The sequence below is a fragment of the Etheostoma spectabile genome, chromosome 20 (assembly GCF_008692095.1).
Source record: "Etheostoma spectabile isolate EspeVRDwgs_2016 chromosome 20, UIUC_Espe_1.0, whole genome shotgun sequence".
NCBI classification, from domain to species: Eukaryota; Metazoa; Chordata; class Actinopteri; order Perciformes; family Percidae; genus Etheostoma; species Etheostoma spectabile.
The window spans coordinates 10,400,033-10,416,732 of record NC_045752.1 but is presented as its reverse complement, the minus strand read 5'-3'; the positions used below and the strand labels follow the sequence as shown (position 1 = coordinate 10,416,732).

Genomic DNA, 16,700 nt, shown 5'->3' with positions numbered 1-16,700 from the left:
CGTCTAGGAGTGGGTCTTAATAAGAGATAGCAACGTCTTTCTCGCTGCACCGCTCCAGGAATTAGTTGTAACTTGAAGGAAGGATGAAGAAGGATGGTGTGGAGGGGGCAGATGGGGACTTTTGTTGAGGTGCAGAGACCCCCCCCAACCATAAATTTCCCTCCCTGCATGACAATTAACCCAGAGCTCATACACCTAGCAGGGGGGCTGATTTTGGGCAGCACTGGGTGCAGAACAGCCGTGGGGGTCCACGGACGAGGTTATTACACCAAGTATGTCCCTGCCTTGAAGCCTCGTCTGATAGTCAGGCAGCACTTGTCAAATATTCAGAGACACACACAAACATGTACACACGCACATTCCGGTTCTTCAACTTCTTTAGTCTCCCCGAATGCCTGACAAATCTCTCTGTTAGAGCTTGTCAGTCCATAAGAGTCCAGTGATGTGTGTATAGTGCAGGCTGTAAATGACCTGTCTGTCTGCGCGGGACCACCTGGGTCCCAGTCAGCCTCTCAGCCTCTCCACAGCTCATTCTTCAGGCTGGCTGTTCCCAGGGCGCGCAGATAAAGCAAGACACATTCTGACACCAGTGTGGCCGTCTTCCCTGTTATCATGACTCAATGCAGTGCAGGATGCTGCTGTGCTGAAACGCAGTGGCTCAGTGACAATGGCCTGGTTGAGACGTGGCAGGAGAATAACACGGCTGACAACAAGACTATATTACCCTGAACTGATCCACCCTGCCAAAATGGCTGTGTCATCATCACTTGGGTAATTAACTGAATCAAACATTATGCATAAAGCCTGGAATGAAGCACAAACTTGGTAATAAATGGTTAGCAAAGGAAATTACCAATAATTAATTTGCTATACATAATAAAAGGAAGATGGTGAAATAGAAACATTTAATTTAATACAAAACTATTCTAAACAAGTTCAAACTGAAAGATCAAAGGTAAATAAAAAAAAAACTAATGAATGACAATGATACAACAGGCTCTGGTAAGCAATGCCCTCTTCAAGGACACAACAAAAGCTCAATATAATCACTTTGAAGTGTCAAAATGGGACCTGCCTCATTTACCCCCTCAGTTCTACAGTATGGGCCAGAGATGTGCCAGCACCAGTGTCTGTGCTAAATAACAGCACACAAAAAGCCTACACCAGCACTCTGCACTGAAAAAGGCTTCACAATGGAGCAGGCCAAGGGAGCCACTGTCACACACCACCCTGGGGAACAGACAATACCACAGCTGTGCCATCGCGGATCAGCGCTACACTGTTCTCTAACCGAGTAGTGGGTTGGGAAGCAGCGCTGGAAAAGAATCACACATTCCTGAAGAGGGTAGAAAGCCCGAGAGAAGAGGTGGCCTGCTCAAGCTGAGGCTTTGGTTTCCAGCTGGCCCTCGCTGACACCCTAGGGCTCTCCTCTGGCCAGTACACCAGGCGGGGTACTTAGTAGCTATTATATGACAGTGGTTAGTGTCTGATGCACTGCTTTGAAATTTCAAAGCCAAGTAACAATTTATATACAAATTTAAACTTTGAAATGATAAGTTACAGTATGCGTATATGTCAGAAAACCAAATAATAATTACACTAAATAAAATACCACTAAGTGTTTTAAAGCCAGTCAATGTCTTTTCAGTAAAATGTTATTATTAAAATATCATATTGTATCACTCTTGTTTGCATTTTCTGTATTGTTTGTTTTTATCTGTCTGTGACTGACCCACACTAATGTCCTGTAGAAATATTTCTCTCCTCATATGCCGTAACTATGTTAAATATTATACGTTTCTGCAGAACAGGAACCTGCTGGAAACCAGTTTTTAAATTAAGTCAGGCCTGTTTATATTGTTACTTAATGTTGCTTTTTAAACTTTCTTGTATAACAAATGAAATTAAATGAAATATCATGTTATTTTAAAATATATATTTTTTTTTAATGATAATACACTCCCCTAATTTACACATGTAGTTAAGTTTACTTGTCAAATGGAATACCATTCAGCCTGTGAAAACAGATGTGTAATGTCTTCTGTGGCTTTGAAGAAGTTCTCCAATAACCCTGATGACTTCAGCATTATTATGTTTTGGGATTTTTAGCAGAAAGCTTGTGTTATAAACTGGGGGCATGGGCCTAAAAAAATAAATTATTATTAATTAAATTCCTCTCTTCTAACTTTATGGAAGTGTAATACGAAATCACTGAAGTGCCCATTTAAAATAATGATTTCAATCAAACTGTAATTAAAGACTAATCATGATATGTTATTGTTTTTGTTTTACGTGTGCAATGACTATTTGTTATGTAACTTTGTATAAAATTGCCATAAAGGACACATTTCTAACATATTATCATGATTAGTATTTACCCATAGTTATTTTATTGATATTACATATCTTGAACTCATTAGTTGTCTGTTCATCTGTTTGTATCATATCTTTTTTATTTTTCCAAATTATTTGGTGTGAAATTATCTTTCAAAAAATCCAATGGTCAGCACATTATTGAGTAAATAATATAATACATTTTACATTTTATTCTGTCAGTATTGCCCTGCCCAAACCTTTTTTCAAACTGACTTTCAAAACAGTGTATTGGAATCTGGGATGCCACAGCCAAATTTTTAGCCAGTCACTAAACCTGGCACTTCCATGTCTTTCCTGCCTCCCCCGGTGTGCAAGAGGAGGATGTTTGCTCAAACAGAGAGAAGGGTAAAAAAGGGTCCAGGCTCTGCTGCTCAGAAACCCTTCCTCCAGGAGACCGCTCCAATGCTCCAAGTGCATGTAAAATTAATCACCACAATTCTGCTCAAACAATGCAGCCACTGACATGACAATTTCTTCCAGAATGCCATCTTAATCTCCACCCAACACACAAAAATTACAGGAAGAGGGGGGAAAAAACTATTTACAAAAATCCTATGTTTATGCAATTCACTGAATGCCATTTTTATTGCTGCTTTTTCCAACAAAGTCATTAGGCACACACCAGCGATACACAAATGTTGCAGTAAAGATTCCATTAACTAATTCTGGGTGAATTGTAATTGCCGAGTCTGATCCGTCTCCGTGCCTGGTGCCTTATTAAGACTGCCTGTGGTGGGTGAGAAATGTAATATTGACGTCCGAAGCAGACACAATCTTGGGCCCACGGGCGAAAGGAATATTAAACTGGTACTGTATTCTGCTGTCTATCTTGCCCTCCTCCTCTCTATCCCCATCCCATAGCCAGTAATGAGGAAATAACATCTTCATTAGACATCTGTTTAACTGTATTAGAGGATGAGTCCTGGGGGAACCATTGGTCATGCTGAGGATGGGGGAAGTAAAAGAGGTCTGTTGGACTACAATATGACGGATAAGATACTGCAAAAATGGAACAAAAGATCCTTTGATTGAGGCCTTTTAAATATACAAACCTAAAATTGTCTTCTGCATTTTCAGAGCAAAATAGGAATGGGTGTATTCCCTATTGCCACTTGGGAAGAAGATTGTATCTGACCACAGCAGATGTGAGAGGGAGGGGCAGCTTTGCCACCTGCAGGGAGAGGTGAGAACATTATCCAACAAAACAACTCTACTTAGCTGTTTACAAAATATAACAACTCACACACAAAACTACGCAAATGGCTGTAAAACAACGATCTCCACACACAATGCTCCTGACATGACCCCAACATGATACACACAACCCCACCCCTGTGAAACAAACGACCCACCTAAGTGGGGAGGTGAAGGCATCATCAGGACCATATGGTGAAATTCCTTATAAGGAGCTGGGGACATAGCACAAGGCAGGGGATGGCACGCCGCCCACCCTCAGGTCCACTGAGGTATCAGCTGTGCCACATGGGCCAGCTCATGGTGGGGGAGCCTCTCGCAGGTGTGCTTTATGTTTTGAGGACCGCCATGGAAAGGGGAGGCCAGGCACCTTTGGTGCGTTTCAACAGTCTTGTTATGTAACAAAAATTGATGACCAAGTGTTGTGAGGTTGTTTTTCTGCCCTGATGTACTGTCAGAACACTAACGTGTCTGCTCCTGATTTCTCAGGATAAGCTCGGGAATGGAGAGAGATTCCTCCCAGGTAGCAGAGATTCAGAGCAGCTTTAGCAGATAAACTGTGAAACGAAAGAGCACAGAATACCAAGCTGCCTGGATTATCCCGCTATAAAGGATGCATTCCTCTAGAGACTCTTGGCTAAGGCCTTTAGCATTCCACAGGCAAAATGTTTCTTTCTGTGAACCTCCAAGTGCAATCAATAGTAATTATCATTAAGTCCACCATCCTCAAAGGCTTGTCAGGCCATGGTGTGAAAACATAACAAGACATGCAATTTGGCCATCAAACCATATGATCAAGCCAAGAGAACTGTAATTGACAAATCAAAGGATGGCTAAGTGCTACATTTAAACTTATGCAAGAGAGAGAAGTGGCTTCCAAGCCTATCAACTTACATTCCCCCACATTAAACACGGCAATCTGGCCGACTAATTTAAATTGATACATCAAAGGCTTCCCATGTTGGGTGTGCTCCAGATGAATTTCAAGGTCTTACAATTTACTATTTGAGAGAAACTGCCTTCAAGTACCCATATTACCATTTTGCCATCTGAAAATAATTACACAAAGTGATGATTTGTTTGGGGGGGAACTCTACTTCTCAGCTGATGCAAACCTAAAAATAAGAAGTAGTGAAAAAGTTTATAAGGGCCTCAAAGGAACAAAAATGACAAAATACATCTCAGAACCTAATTATGTTGGGGGGAAAAAACACAGAAAACTTGTATCACTGGAAGGATGGAGCAGGTACGAACGGGTGTCAACTGGTCAGTTTTGGCATTTCATCTAAGAGAAAGGCCTAGTCAGACGATCCCTGCAGGGACGTGGCATGACATCTAGTCGTCTAGGTATGGACAAAGCACCCAATGCCCTCCATGTCAGAACCGACAGGGAGGTCTTGACCATCAGGACACTCCCTCTCTTTCACCCTCATCATCTTTTGCCCTCTCCAGTAACCCCTCACCAGACAGAGTCTGCCAGCTGATCCACAGCCACAAGCTCATCCCAAACTAGGCCCTGAGTAGATAATGACCTTTTATGCTATTTTTCAAATTGAAAGCATAGATTATACGTTCATACTTAAGAGCTTATATGGTGTGACTGGGTACTCTAGCAGAAGTCCTCACTACCCATCATCCCTTGTTGGGGAGTGAGTAGGGTTGGAGGTCCTCATAATGACTTTTTACTTGACCATAATCCAAAATTGGATCTAAATCCCCAGAGATTACAAACAAGGCTACAGTTAACATGCACACTGTGAGCCAAATATTACTCAGACTACATGGATATTTTCTGGCCCTCAAAATAGCTGTCTGTAAATGTCTGGCCAAGAACAGCGTCCAATCCTTCATCAAATGTATTAAGACTAGGGGGGCAGTAATGTTACGAAGCCTAAAAAACCCAAAGAAGTATTCCTTCCTTTTTCTTGTTGTCCTCTCTTAATTATTTTCCTGTCCTGTCCTGGAAAGAGTGGTTGAAGCTGGCATGTTTTGATTCATCTCTGAGAAGCAGTAAGGCAAGGCAGGGTGTAAGGCTGATGCAGTCTGGGCTTAGGGCCAGTCCCCTGGGAGCACTTCCTCCCAAGCCCCTGCCCTACTGCAGCAGGGCTGACCCTATACCCTGACCTACTCCAGACCACCTGCCACCTAGCACACACTGGCCAAGCACACAGGAAGTTCGTCCAAAGGGCTCAACAGAGCGTTTCACTTGCATTTGCCACTAAAAATAAATGTGTACTAACTATAAAATGTATTTAGGAGCACATGAACATTTTATTCTCTGATTCACTGCCGCTCCCTCTCTTCAGTCACTCTAACTCGCTCAACCATACACTCGCTCGTTAAGCCTCCATCTAAAACTTTGACCTTTCCACCAGCTGACAGTTTATAACATAGAAATTAAATTGGATTATGGATTGTTTTATTTCTATAATTTGTAGCTGGCTTTCCTAGCTGAATTCTCTATTGGCTGTTGAAGCAAGTAATGTCCCTTACATTTTAAAACCAGCCTCTGGAGACTTAACTAGCTGAGACTATCAGCTGGCTTGAGTCGAGCTGAGACAGTCCGGTTCAGACCACTGCAACGTTTCCCTGCAACGTTCTAAAATAATTTTGTCTTATCACAAATTGGACAATGACCATAACTGAACCTTGAACCATCCACTGTTTAAAGTAGTTTTGAGTAAAAGTAATTACTTAATTATTAAATAAATACAGTTGGAAGCAGAAATTATTACAAACCTAGTATATTTTTTGTATTCAAATCCTCATATCTCTTATGAAGAAAAAACACAAAATATCTGATAGCCCATGTGTTCATTGCGCCCCTAAAACTATTTGTGCCTGCTCCTTGGCAAAAACGTTACTGTCGAGCCCTGGCCCAGTGCCGAGCACCTGGTAACACACACAACTCCATTTTCAGCTGCTTTGACTGGGTCACCACATCTTACCAAGGAGTAGAGCAGGACGAAATGACATCATATTCAACAATTCCTATTCTGGAAGAGTAAATTAGAAGTATATGACATGCTTGGAAATGCCCCAGTATGCATAAACAGTGACAAAAAGGAAAAATGTTGACACTAAGCTGCCACCAACAATGCAATGTGGAAAATTACTAAGATCAGCAGAAGGGTGATGTAAGGTAGTCTGGCCAACTGTGGGAGATAAACACACACACAAAGACGGAAGTGGTAAAATACTTCTTACGTGATAGGGTCAGCAGCAGGCAAAACTGCTGGCTGGTAGATGGCAATGCAGAGACCGTAAACTGTGTTCATGACTGAGCGAGGGGCGAGATGGTTGAAGAGAGGGAGGAGCAGAGTTAGTGATCCTGTTCCTCTCAGACCCAGTAGGCAGAAGAGGGAGATAAGAAATCGTGCCATGTCAGGATTGGGAGCATGCTGTGCAGTGGGGGGGCAGGAGAACAGAGACATCGAGGTGGGGGTTGGAGGGCGCAATAATTGTGATATACATACACACACACGAACGCTCCCATCGGGTGGCTGATGGGTAAACAGGCAGAGCAGGGTAGTGGGAGGGAGGAGTGTGGCTGGGTTCTGCTCCTGAATACTGAACAGAGGATCAGGAATGACACTGCCAGTCTGTCAGGACCCAAAAATACCAGTCTCTGTTCCAGACAGCATCAAGATGCAAAATGTCAGTAAGGGAATGTTTGAAGACCCCTCCACTCAAAAAAGGTCTCCTTTTTGTTGTTACTTCGCTTGGATTAAGGACTTTTGCTATTTTGATTGATGCATATGCAGAGTATATCACTAGAAGGTTGCAGATTTCTCTCCTTATGGGGACACAGTTTCTCTGTGCTTCCCTGAAATCTTAGTTTGAGACATTTACACAAAAGCACATCACATCTTTTGCAGATGCCAATTATGACAAAGAGCTAGACCACTTAAAATGCCCTGTCTGGGCATTATTTTAACTAAAGCACCTTCCTTAAAATAAAAGCACAGTAATCGCAGAGCAGAGGAATAACACAAATAAATTAACAAATTGCCTACCTGCAAACAGTAATGCAAAGGGCACCGCAAGCTGCAGCCCCCAACAGGCTATTCATCAGGTTGACACTGTGGGCTGGAGAAAGTGAGGGCAGAAGACACATAGCCAGGCGAGCTAGTAGGGTAAAGACAGGGTATCCTGGAGGATGGGCCACCTAAGAACAAAATGATAAAGTATGAAATCCAAATCCAGAGACGCAATGAGAGATAGTCACTGCTTCAAGAGAACAGCACACAAGGTAATGCTTTATTCACTATGCGCTTGAGTAGACAGCAAGCTAAGATGTTGTACTTTGTTTTGAAAGTATATAGGATTAGGAGGAGTTTAAAGAATTTCGAGAAAAAAAGCAAGGATAAAAAAGCCAGAATGGGAATAAAGGAGGTGACCACGAAGCAAGAGTGAAGCAGTAAGGTTGTGTTATTATTACTAACCACGTCTGACTGAGTGGGTAATCTAGTTGCTCTTCTGCCCTCGGTAGATGCCAGTAGTAGTGTGCAGTAGAGCTGCAGTAATGGAAAAGCAAGACACCCCTCCCCTGGCCCGACCGCAAACTGACTCTGCTATGATACGAAAGCCCTCCTCACCCTCTCTTCCTCACTCTTCTCACTTATTTTCCTCTGGCCTCTTCCCAAGGACAGTGTAGCTCCCTAGAGCCCGTGGTAGAGTACGTGGTGCTCACCAGCCCCAGCCCCCAAACCACCTCTGAGCTGCAGTCATTCTCGCCTGGGGGATCTCGGCAATCACAGCAATTAGCCGCTAAGTCTCCTCCACCCAGATAAGGGCTCAGTCATTAAACACAGGCTCATTCGCTGGCACTGATAACAAGAATCATGCTAGCAGGGGGAAGGGGCAGCTCTTCAAATAAGCAAAGAGCTGAAAGGTGAGTGTACCTTGCCACTCACCTCAGACCCAAACAACTCCACCCTAACCAAAGGGACAGGTTAGGAACAGAGCATGTAGATCAGGAGAAGTCAAAGAGAGAAAGAGAAGAAGTAATGTAGTTAATAAAAGAAAGAAAAAAGGTAAACAAGTAAGTGACTCCACCAAAATGAGCATCAGTTAAGAGCATGTGGAGGAGGGACTATGTGGAGTGGACAGACATGCAACAGAAGGACAGCTGAGGGACAACGGCCACAGGGAGTATGGGGAAGCAGAACTCTAGAGCTCTGGGGATCAGAAGGGGGGGCCAGCAGCCTGGGGCCCAGGGATGGCCTGCAAGGCCCTGGGGAGGCCTGAAAAGCAGACAGGCAGGCCACACGGACTGCAGCACTAACGGCAGGATTACTGGCATAGTGACACCGACACAGCCTCCCTAAAAGGATCACAGCGGCGTAATAAACTTTATTAAATAATAAAACTTATTATAACTGTTAACCCGATTTAGTTCATTCTTCGCGGCTTACACACACACAAAAAAGAGGGTTGGATATAATAAGCCTTATACCGTACATAAGGCAAAGCCTACAAAAGCCATCGCCTTACCATTGACTTTAATTGGATTTGAAAAACGGGTTGCAAATTATAGCATTCTCTACTTGCAACTTAGTAAAATAAGTGTATAGAAAAGAAGGGAAAAACCTGTGGACTGAAAGTAAATTAATCTGCTTTCTGCCCATGCTTAATTAAACTTCCTTAATGCTTATAAGAGTTAATGAGTGAATTGATTAAACAATACAGCTAATACTTACCCCCAGCTCACAAGCAGTGGTGATCAGCTCTCCTGTGGAAGAGAATAGGGAAGGAAATTAATGTAAACCCAATAATTATTATTAAGAGACAAGTCTGCTCCCAAAGTTTTCCCAAATCAAATACTTGCACTGGGGTTTTGCATTAATTTGCCAGGATCAAAACCTACAAATCTTCCCAGTGTGACATTTCCTAAGCGGCACGCTCATTCTCTTCATCTCTCGCTTCTCCCCTGATGCTTCCCTCCCCGTCTCCAGCACATACACACAGATATAAACACACACACACACAAACCATTAGACTCCCTCACCAATGCTCTGTCACACAAGGACACACATATGCTGATCTGAGAATAATGCTTCCAGTCCCATCCTCCCCATGCATCGGGGTCCTTTCCCTTCCTTTTTTTTTACTGCCGCTCTACGTGCCTCTCTCCAGCTCCCACACTCCCCATGCCTCAATGTCTCGTTTAGTCCGTTGGGCACAAACAGAAAGGCAACGTTGGTGACACCCACAGAATGAGGTAAGCTGTAAAAATAGGAGCTGGTTGCACAATTTTTTGACAAGCTCTGTGTGAGGCGCAGAGAAAACCCCTAAAAGCTATTTGAGAAAGCTTTAATGTATCTGGGCACAAACACATTTGTGCCAGAATACACCCAGAGCGTTTCAAATTATACTGATTTCCTACCCAATGTTTGCATCTCCCACTCATGAAAATTGAAATTTGGTTCAGATTAAATGACATTGATAAATGTTTGGGTTCAAGACAGCTCCCTCTACTGGTACTAGATGGTTAGTCATCTTCTCCATCCAATACAGCCAATAAAACAGCGGCCTAGTTTCTTGCATAGGCAGCACCAACAGGATAGTGAGTCTACTTCTAGTAGGATGCCTAGTCAATTAAGACACAAAGCCTTGCAAACAAATTATATTAAAAAGGTAAACATTTTGTGGCCAGGTTGGTGGTAGAGCAGGCGCACATGTACTGAGAGGTTTATACATCGATGCAGAGGTCCAGGGTTTGAATCCAACCTGTGACGATTTCCTACATGTCTTCCCCCTCTCTCTCCCCTTTCTTACCTAACTGTCCTGTCAAAAATTAAAGGCAGAGAAAAAAAAAAAAAAAAGGTAAACACTTTGACAAAAAATACAGCAACAGCGTAGATGTGGTTATTTTCTATCAAAGTATCTATACATTTTTTATAAATGTTCAAAATAAACATTTCGAGAGCAAGGACATTGAACAGAACGGCTGAGTTTCAGAAGGCATTGGCTGCATCACGTATTTTGCAACCTTGCCGATACAGTGAATTATTATGCCTAAATTTCTGCCACATGAGGAGCCATAACTCTTATCACTCTAATTGACCATGAAGTCAGAACTCCTCCACCTGCACAGCTTAAATGTTTTCTCAGCTCCATTTCACCTGGCATGAGCCGCCAGCTACCTGCCATCATTTTACATCACACTTCTTCATCCCTCATCGGTTTCTCAATTTCACTTATTTTCCCTCAGTAGTGGCACACTTTTACACCATTCAACACAGAGAACCTCAAACTAATACTGAGCCAAAACATCCATCTCAGTGCCACAGAGATGCAGTTCTGCAGCCCCAATGCTAAAAAGGGAAAAATATTGACTCAACAGGGGAGCAGAATCGGTGCCAAGAGTCTTTGTGACAGTGGAGCATGGGCACCCACACCGGTCTTCCCATAATCCCCATCATTTCCACACTCCACATTCCTAGACAACAGCGTACCCGCGGGGCTGTGCTCAAGCCTCTCCAGGGCACACCACACCTAAAGAGATTAGGACACAGAGACGGAGACCTGGAGAATTCGGAAGGGTGTTCAGCTGGCACTATCAGAGCGGGCATCCTGCACGGTCCCTAAACACTGTGGAGAAGGGACTGGCCATTTTTTTTCAAAGGCCCCATTTGCTAGACAGCAGCACAACCAGCAGGGCTACTCAGCGCTCCAATTGCCTGCTCTCTCGTCTTTTTTCTTGCTCATATCTGGTTGAGCTTTTCTCATGCTTTTATTCTGCAAAATGTGCATTCCCCTCCACAGCAGCTTGTATTCCAGAGCAGCGCAAACCTAACAAGCAGAGCCTTCATGCCCTCAAGTCCACATTTACAAGTTTGTAACGTTGCTATCACTTCTAAACACTGTTTGTAATTGTGCGAGGCAGGCCGTCATAAACTGCATTACAAGAATGCTGGAAAAATGTTGGCCTACAACATAGGAAGGTACTTAGTAAAACACATTTGGGTCCACTGTAAAGGCTGGTTAAAGAAGAGTGCAAAATAAATGTATTCATACACACATTCAATTACAAACAACCCAAATTATTTATAAGTCAATACTTTGTCATTACAAATGGTGTCTATATTATCCACCATTGCAGTGCCATCAGTGGTAGAAATAATAATAATAAAAATAATAAGGCTCTGAAGACAAAACAGCCAGAGTTAGTCAAAAAATGATTATTGCAGATTTGTAAAAAGGGAGACAATTTTGACACATTCAACTTTCTGATAACTAATAAATGTTTAATTTTAGTGCAGGTGACTGAAATTAGGTTTGGGTCAAATGGAAGAAGTTAATCTTGTAATAATTATCTTAGCCTTAACTCATGTTAATCCACTGGGCCAAATTTGTTTTTGATCCTGACATCAGAGTATCTTTAAACCGTTTAAGTTTCAAAGGAACATTCTTATCACATCCTTTCAGTCAACAGTATCACTGAATGTCTTTTGTAGACATTATCTACATGTTAAGAAGCTTTCAAAACTCATTTATGTAATAGAATAAATAAACTTTGTTGCCCCACCAGGACATCCATCTTTGTGTCACCAAAGACGATGAACAGTCAAAACAATGAAAGCAATATACACTTCACAAATCATCAACAATACAGAACTATTTGTGCAATAGATTATAACTTATTTAACTGAAAAATCAGGGCATGGGGATATACGTTTGTTTATTATACTGATTGCACATGGTACAAAGAATCCCTTATTTATCTTTTTTTACCAGAAATTGTGTACAGAAGGCATTATTTCAAAAGTATTAACACTGTTTAATTCTGCCTTCATCAATATTAAATCATTAGCACAGAGCAGACTGTGGAAAAACGGTGCTGATGAGTGAACTATGTATGTTTTTGCAAGTTAACTTAAAACAATTAATTACAGACCTATGAAAGTTCTGTAAAAATATATCTTATGTTTCTTACGTCATTAAGATATGTATTATAAATATGTATGTATTAGTGTATTTTGTTTTGAAGCAAGCTTTATTATTCTCATATTAGCACAGGATTGGATTTTTCGATGTTATGCACATGTACCTGCAGTACCACCATAGACTGTGGTACCACGGACAGCACCCGCTAAGCTGCAAGCGCTACACCAACAAGGAGACACACGATTGGCTGCCTGGCAACACAACAAAGCCACATGATCAGACGAGCATTAGCTAGCTAGCTAGCTAGCACCAACCTGAGTCTCCACCGGGGACAGTTCTCTGCACACAGGGCACATACAAAGCGGTTACACAAGCGACAGTAGTCCCTGTCAGTATCCAGCTTGTCCTCTGCTCCGCAGACATTTTGCTTTATGGATAAATACCAATGGTATTCAAACAACTGCGACTAACTAGCGAGCTAGCTAGCTGCCGTTAGCATCCATACATTTCGGACCTAATTAGAACTGTAGCTCAGCTACCAGTTATCTGCAAACCGAAGTTAGTCTAGAGCTAAAGTAAAGTCAATATGCCATCAACTAATAACTTAACTTTACGGTATAATTTAAGAAGGCTTGACAGTTAGCTAAATTAAAACGTTTATGTTCCCGGGAAGAAGCAACTTAGTTCACGCCAACGAGCCAAGGTAAACTCGCGATACTACCCGACGCGCCATTCTTTAAAGTTACAGCAGTCATTGAGCAGATATTTTGTAGGTGAATAAATAACAATGTACGTTTGTTGTTGTTCCTGGTTCACTGTGACTCAGACGCTAATGAAGAGCTGAGATCTCTTTCATCACGTCTTTACACAACGCTGAGGGAGGGAGGGAGGGAGGGATGGTCTGTACCTGTTGTCTCCACGAGCACAACGCTATTTCTGTCAATTTAAAAAAAAAAATACTTTATTTTTTTCATTCGTGTTACCTTATCCTATTTTTTTTCTCCAAATTGTATGTTTCAGATTTTCAAGTATAAGGTCTGTAATATAAATGTATGCTAGATTATAAGGACAATAAGTATGAACTGAATTTTGTCAACTGCTTTTTCCCAAGGTCAAAAATGAACTCTAAAAAATGAAATGGAAGTCCATAATGTCCAAAGAGGTATGGGCATTTTAACATCCACATTTTCAGCTACTGAATGGACTTTCTAGTAAGATTGTTTTGCAGGGAAATGTTTCCGATGTCAAACATGAACTTTCAGTCTTGATTATGAAGATTATGTATTTTTCCATACTCTGTTTATTCCCACAAGTTGAACTGTATAATTGGATTGCATTCTTTGACTCTTGCCCCACAGAACTCAACCCTGATTCATGGCCCGGCCCTCATTTCCTTCACATTAGGTTGCTGCAACTAAATGTGTGCTTCGTTCTCTTCACTATTGTTCTGTTGTTGTTGATGTAGCTGAAACCTGTTTTCTCAGTGGGCTGGTGGTGCTGTTGAAGAATCCTGTGAATGATGCATTACAAGGGGTTCAATACAGAGGGCCAGCTTAAGAGTGTTGACATTCCAGGTAAACCCAAACTCAAACAGAGCTGCCTGTCTCATCCGATTTGGAGCCTTTAAAAAATAAAACTCCACGTCACAATCACTGTAGCCCTCTTTAAACCCCTAGGTTTTGAAGTATAATGGATGGATTTGTCTGAAATACCTAATAGATGTTTTATTGTGGCCCTCCTTTTCTAAAAAAGAAATAAAAGACAGTTTGTTGTGGTACACTGCCAGCACACAGACACTTTGATTCCTCTCTGAAACTTTACATTTAGATCTTGTAGTACGAGTAATACTACTTAATTTAAACACTATTTTACCACTTTTCCTGCTGCTAATACACAATTAATTGTAGCAGGAAAGTAGTAGATTATAACTGAAACAGGATACATGCACCCGTAGATGTCTCACAAGTGTCCATATTTCACAGGTTGAAGGGTGACTATAATAAAGAAATTGCCCTATTGAACTGATAATAATCCCAACCCACCATAAATGAGTCTGATCCCTCAGTAAATTGAGCCCTTGGTGAGGTGGAGTGGTGTCAGCACCTAGCCAACTCTCAGATGGCTCTCTAATCCTCGCTTCCCTCTCACCACCACCCTCATCGTCTAATCAGTCTTGAACACACACATAACACTCACACCCATCTGACACACTCACACGTACACGCAGCCAACTACTCACCCTTCCTCACACTCACGCTCAGCCATCTCTCCAGTGTGATGTCACTGCTAATCCACGCTTGGTTATCCGCTGGGCTGCAGTGCTGCCATAGGGATATGGGGAGGAGATGGAGTGAATTTGGGGAGGTGGTGGTGGAGGGGAGTGGGGGAGTAATCAGGCACGTCATAAAGTTTTCTCTCTAAAATCACTACTTGCATTAGAAAACCAAAGTCTTGCACCCAGCCAAACTGAACAGCATATGCAGAAATTCCCAATGGAGTGTATACAAACACATATTTCAGCTCTGATAGGGAAGATAAAACACGGCTGAGAGTATACTCACAGAGGCCTGTAGCTCCCATTTGAGGCACAGAGGAATCATTAGAGTCTGCTGGATTAGGCACATCCCCCCCACCCCCAACACATGCATCCACAAAATGCAAGGCCTCTTTATTGACAGCTTGTCCAAAAAGAGGAATTACCCACATGGTTGAGGCCCTCGTTCCATATGGCACCAGGCTATTAACAAACATTAGTTGACTGTAATGGCAATGGTATTAAATTCATTATCTTTTCTACGTATAGTGTGCAATTTTGTGTATGTGTGTGATTGGTGCTAGTGCATGTACATACACGCAATGTGTGCCAGTGAGTGTGATTAGAGACTTCTAATGTTCTAGCTCTGGGGATTTGTAGCATGAGATAAGAAAGGGCATTAATGGTGAATTGTGACGGTTCAACAGAGCAAAACTGTTGTTTGAAATGTGCATAGGGTTTTGCATTGCTGAATCTTTTTTTTAACACTAACAATCTATGTACATATTGTCTCACATCGAAAAGCATCTGATTTTTTAACTCAGTGCCTCACAAAAGCACACAGGATAGCCGTGCATGAGCAAGTGGCTTACGAGACCAGTGAGTAAAATTCAATCTATTTGATTTTGTATTTTCCTCACTTACCACATATCTGTTTTAATCTTACCTTAAGCATCCTTGAAATGAGTTGTAATCCAGTTAAGCCCTTTTGAATCTGCTTCACAGCCATATAACACCCATTCATCGTCCCATAAACATTCGTACTGCTAAGCAGTTAGCTCACTGAGTGTGCACAGGCCAAAAATCACATACTGTGGATGTTAAAAGAACAAACACTGTGGTGTTTGTGCATGTGTAGCGCAGGCACTGCAAAGAGAAACCAAGGTTAAAAAAAAGTTTCAACAATAAGCAACATAACAACACACCACACATCTTAGACACAGTATGATACGGTAGACAGTGAGTCAAGTCACTCTGGAGACTTGCCACTTCCTATGATGCAAAATTGTCACTATCTCTTTTTACTCAGAAAACCATGGAGCAATATTCTGGGGGAAAAACTGTCAAGCAAATGCCGCAAGACACATGACAAGTGTTTGTATTAATATCCCAAACCTTGGATCAAATGTTGGGCTGACGGAAATCAACAAAACAAGTCAATGTTCCTGCATTTTCTCTAAAATGCAGTGAGGCCTTGAACCAGTGAAGAAGTCTTCAGAGAGTAATTCTCCTCTGTGATCCTGTTCTCATTACAATAAGCAGGGAACTCAAACACATGTAATAACAGGGATGACTGCTGTTCCTTTGTAACATGTGGCTACCTAAATGATCCTAAATAAGATAGATGACAAGGATAAAGTAAATCATAATCGGCATTTTGCACAATGAAACATAATAGTCTGAAGAGAACAAGGGACAACATACAGAGCTCCTGTTTTCACCGCCTGGAGCAACACACCTAGTCGAGAGCATTTAAAATGAGAGGATTCAATTTTGTGAAACACCAGGAACCTAAGATAAATCTTGTATCTCATTTTCCAGCGGAGGGCACTGCCTCACGCCGGTGCTATCATGTTTGTTATGGTATTTTGAAGAAACAGCTGGCTACTGACAGAGTTGGCAAAACAACCCCCTTCCCCAAATGATGCTAATCCCAATCATGTCAGTGTGAGACCTAGGGGTGTGTGAGAGAGAGAGAGAGAGA

General features: G+C 42.0%; 1 protein-coding gene across 2 annotated transcripts in view; it reads right to left on the bottom strand.

Moving 5' to 3' along the window:
* tmem260 (transmembrane protein 260) overlaps positions 1 to 13,198 on the bottom strand; it is a 25,312-nt gene extending 12,114 nt beyond the window's left edge. The window contains exons 1-3 of one of the 2 annotated variants that reach the window (XM_032500587.1): positions 12,777 to 13,198; positions 9,273 to 9,304; positions 7,587 to 7,738 (exon numbers count right to left, since the gene is read on the bottom strand). In XM_032500587.1, the coding sequence (XP_032356478.1) occupies positions 7,587 to 7,738; positions 9,273 to 9,304; positions 12,777 to 12,885 (293 nt within the window). In that variant the 5' untranslated portion in view covers positions 12,886 to 13,198. Of the gene's footprint in view, positions 1 to 7,586; positions 7,739 to 9,272; positions 9,305 to 9,439; positions 9,553 to 12,776 lie in introns of those variants that run through there. The other variant, XM_032500588.1, reaches the window with a different exon arrangement.
* Positions 13,199 to 16,700: the final 3,502 nt, after the last annotated feature.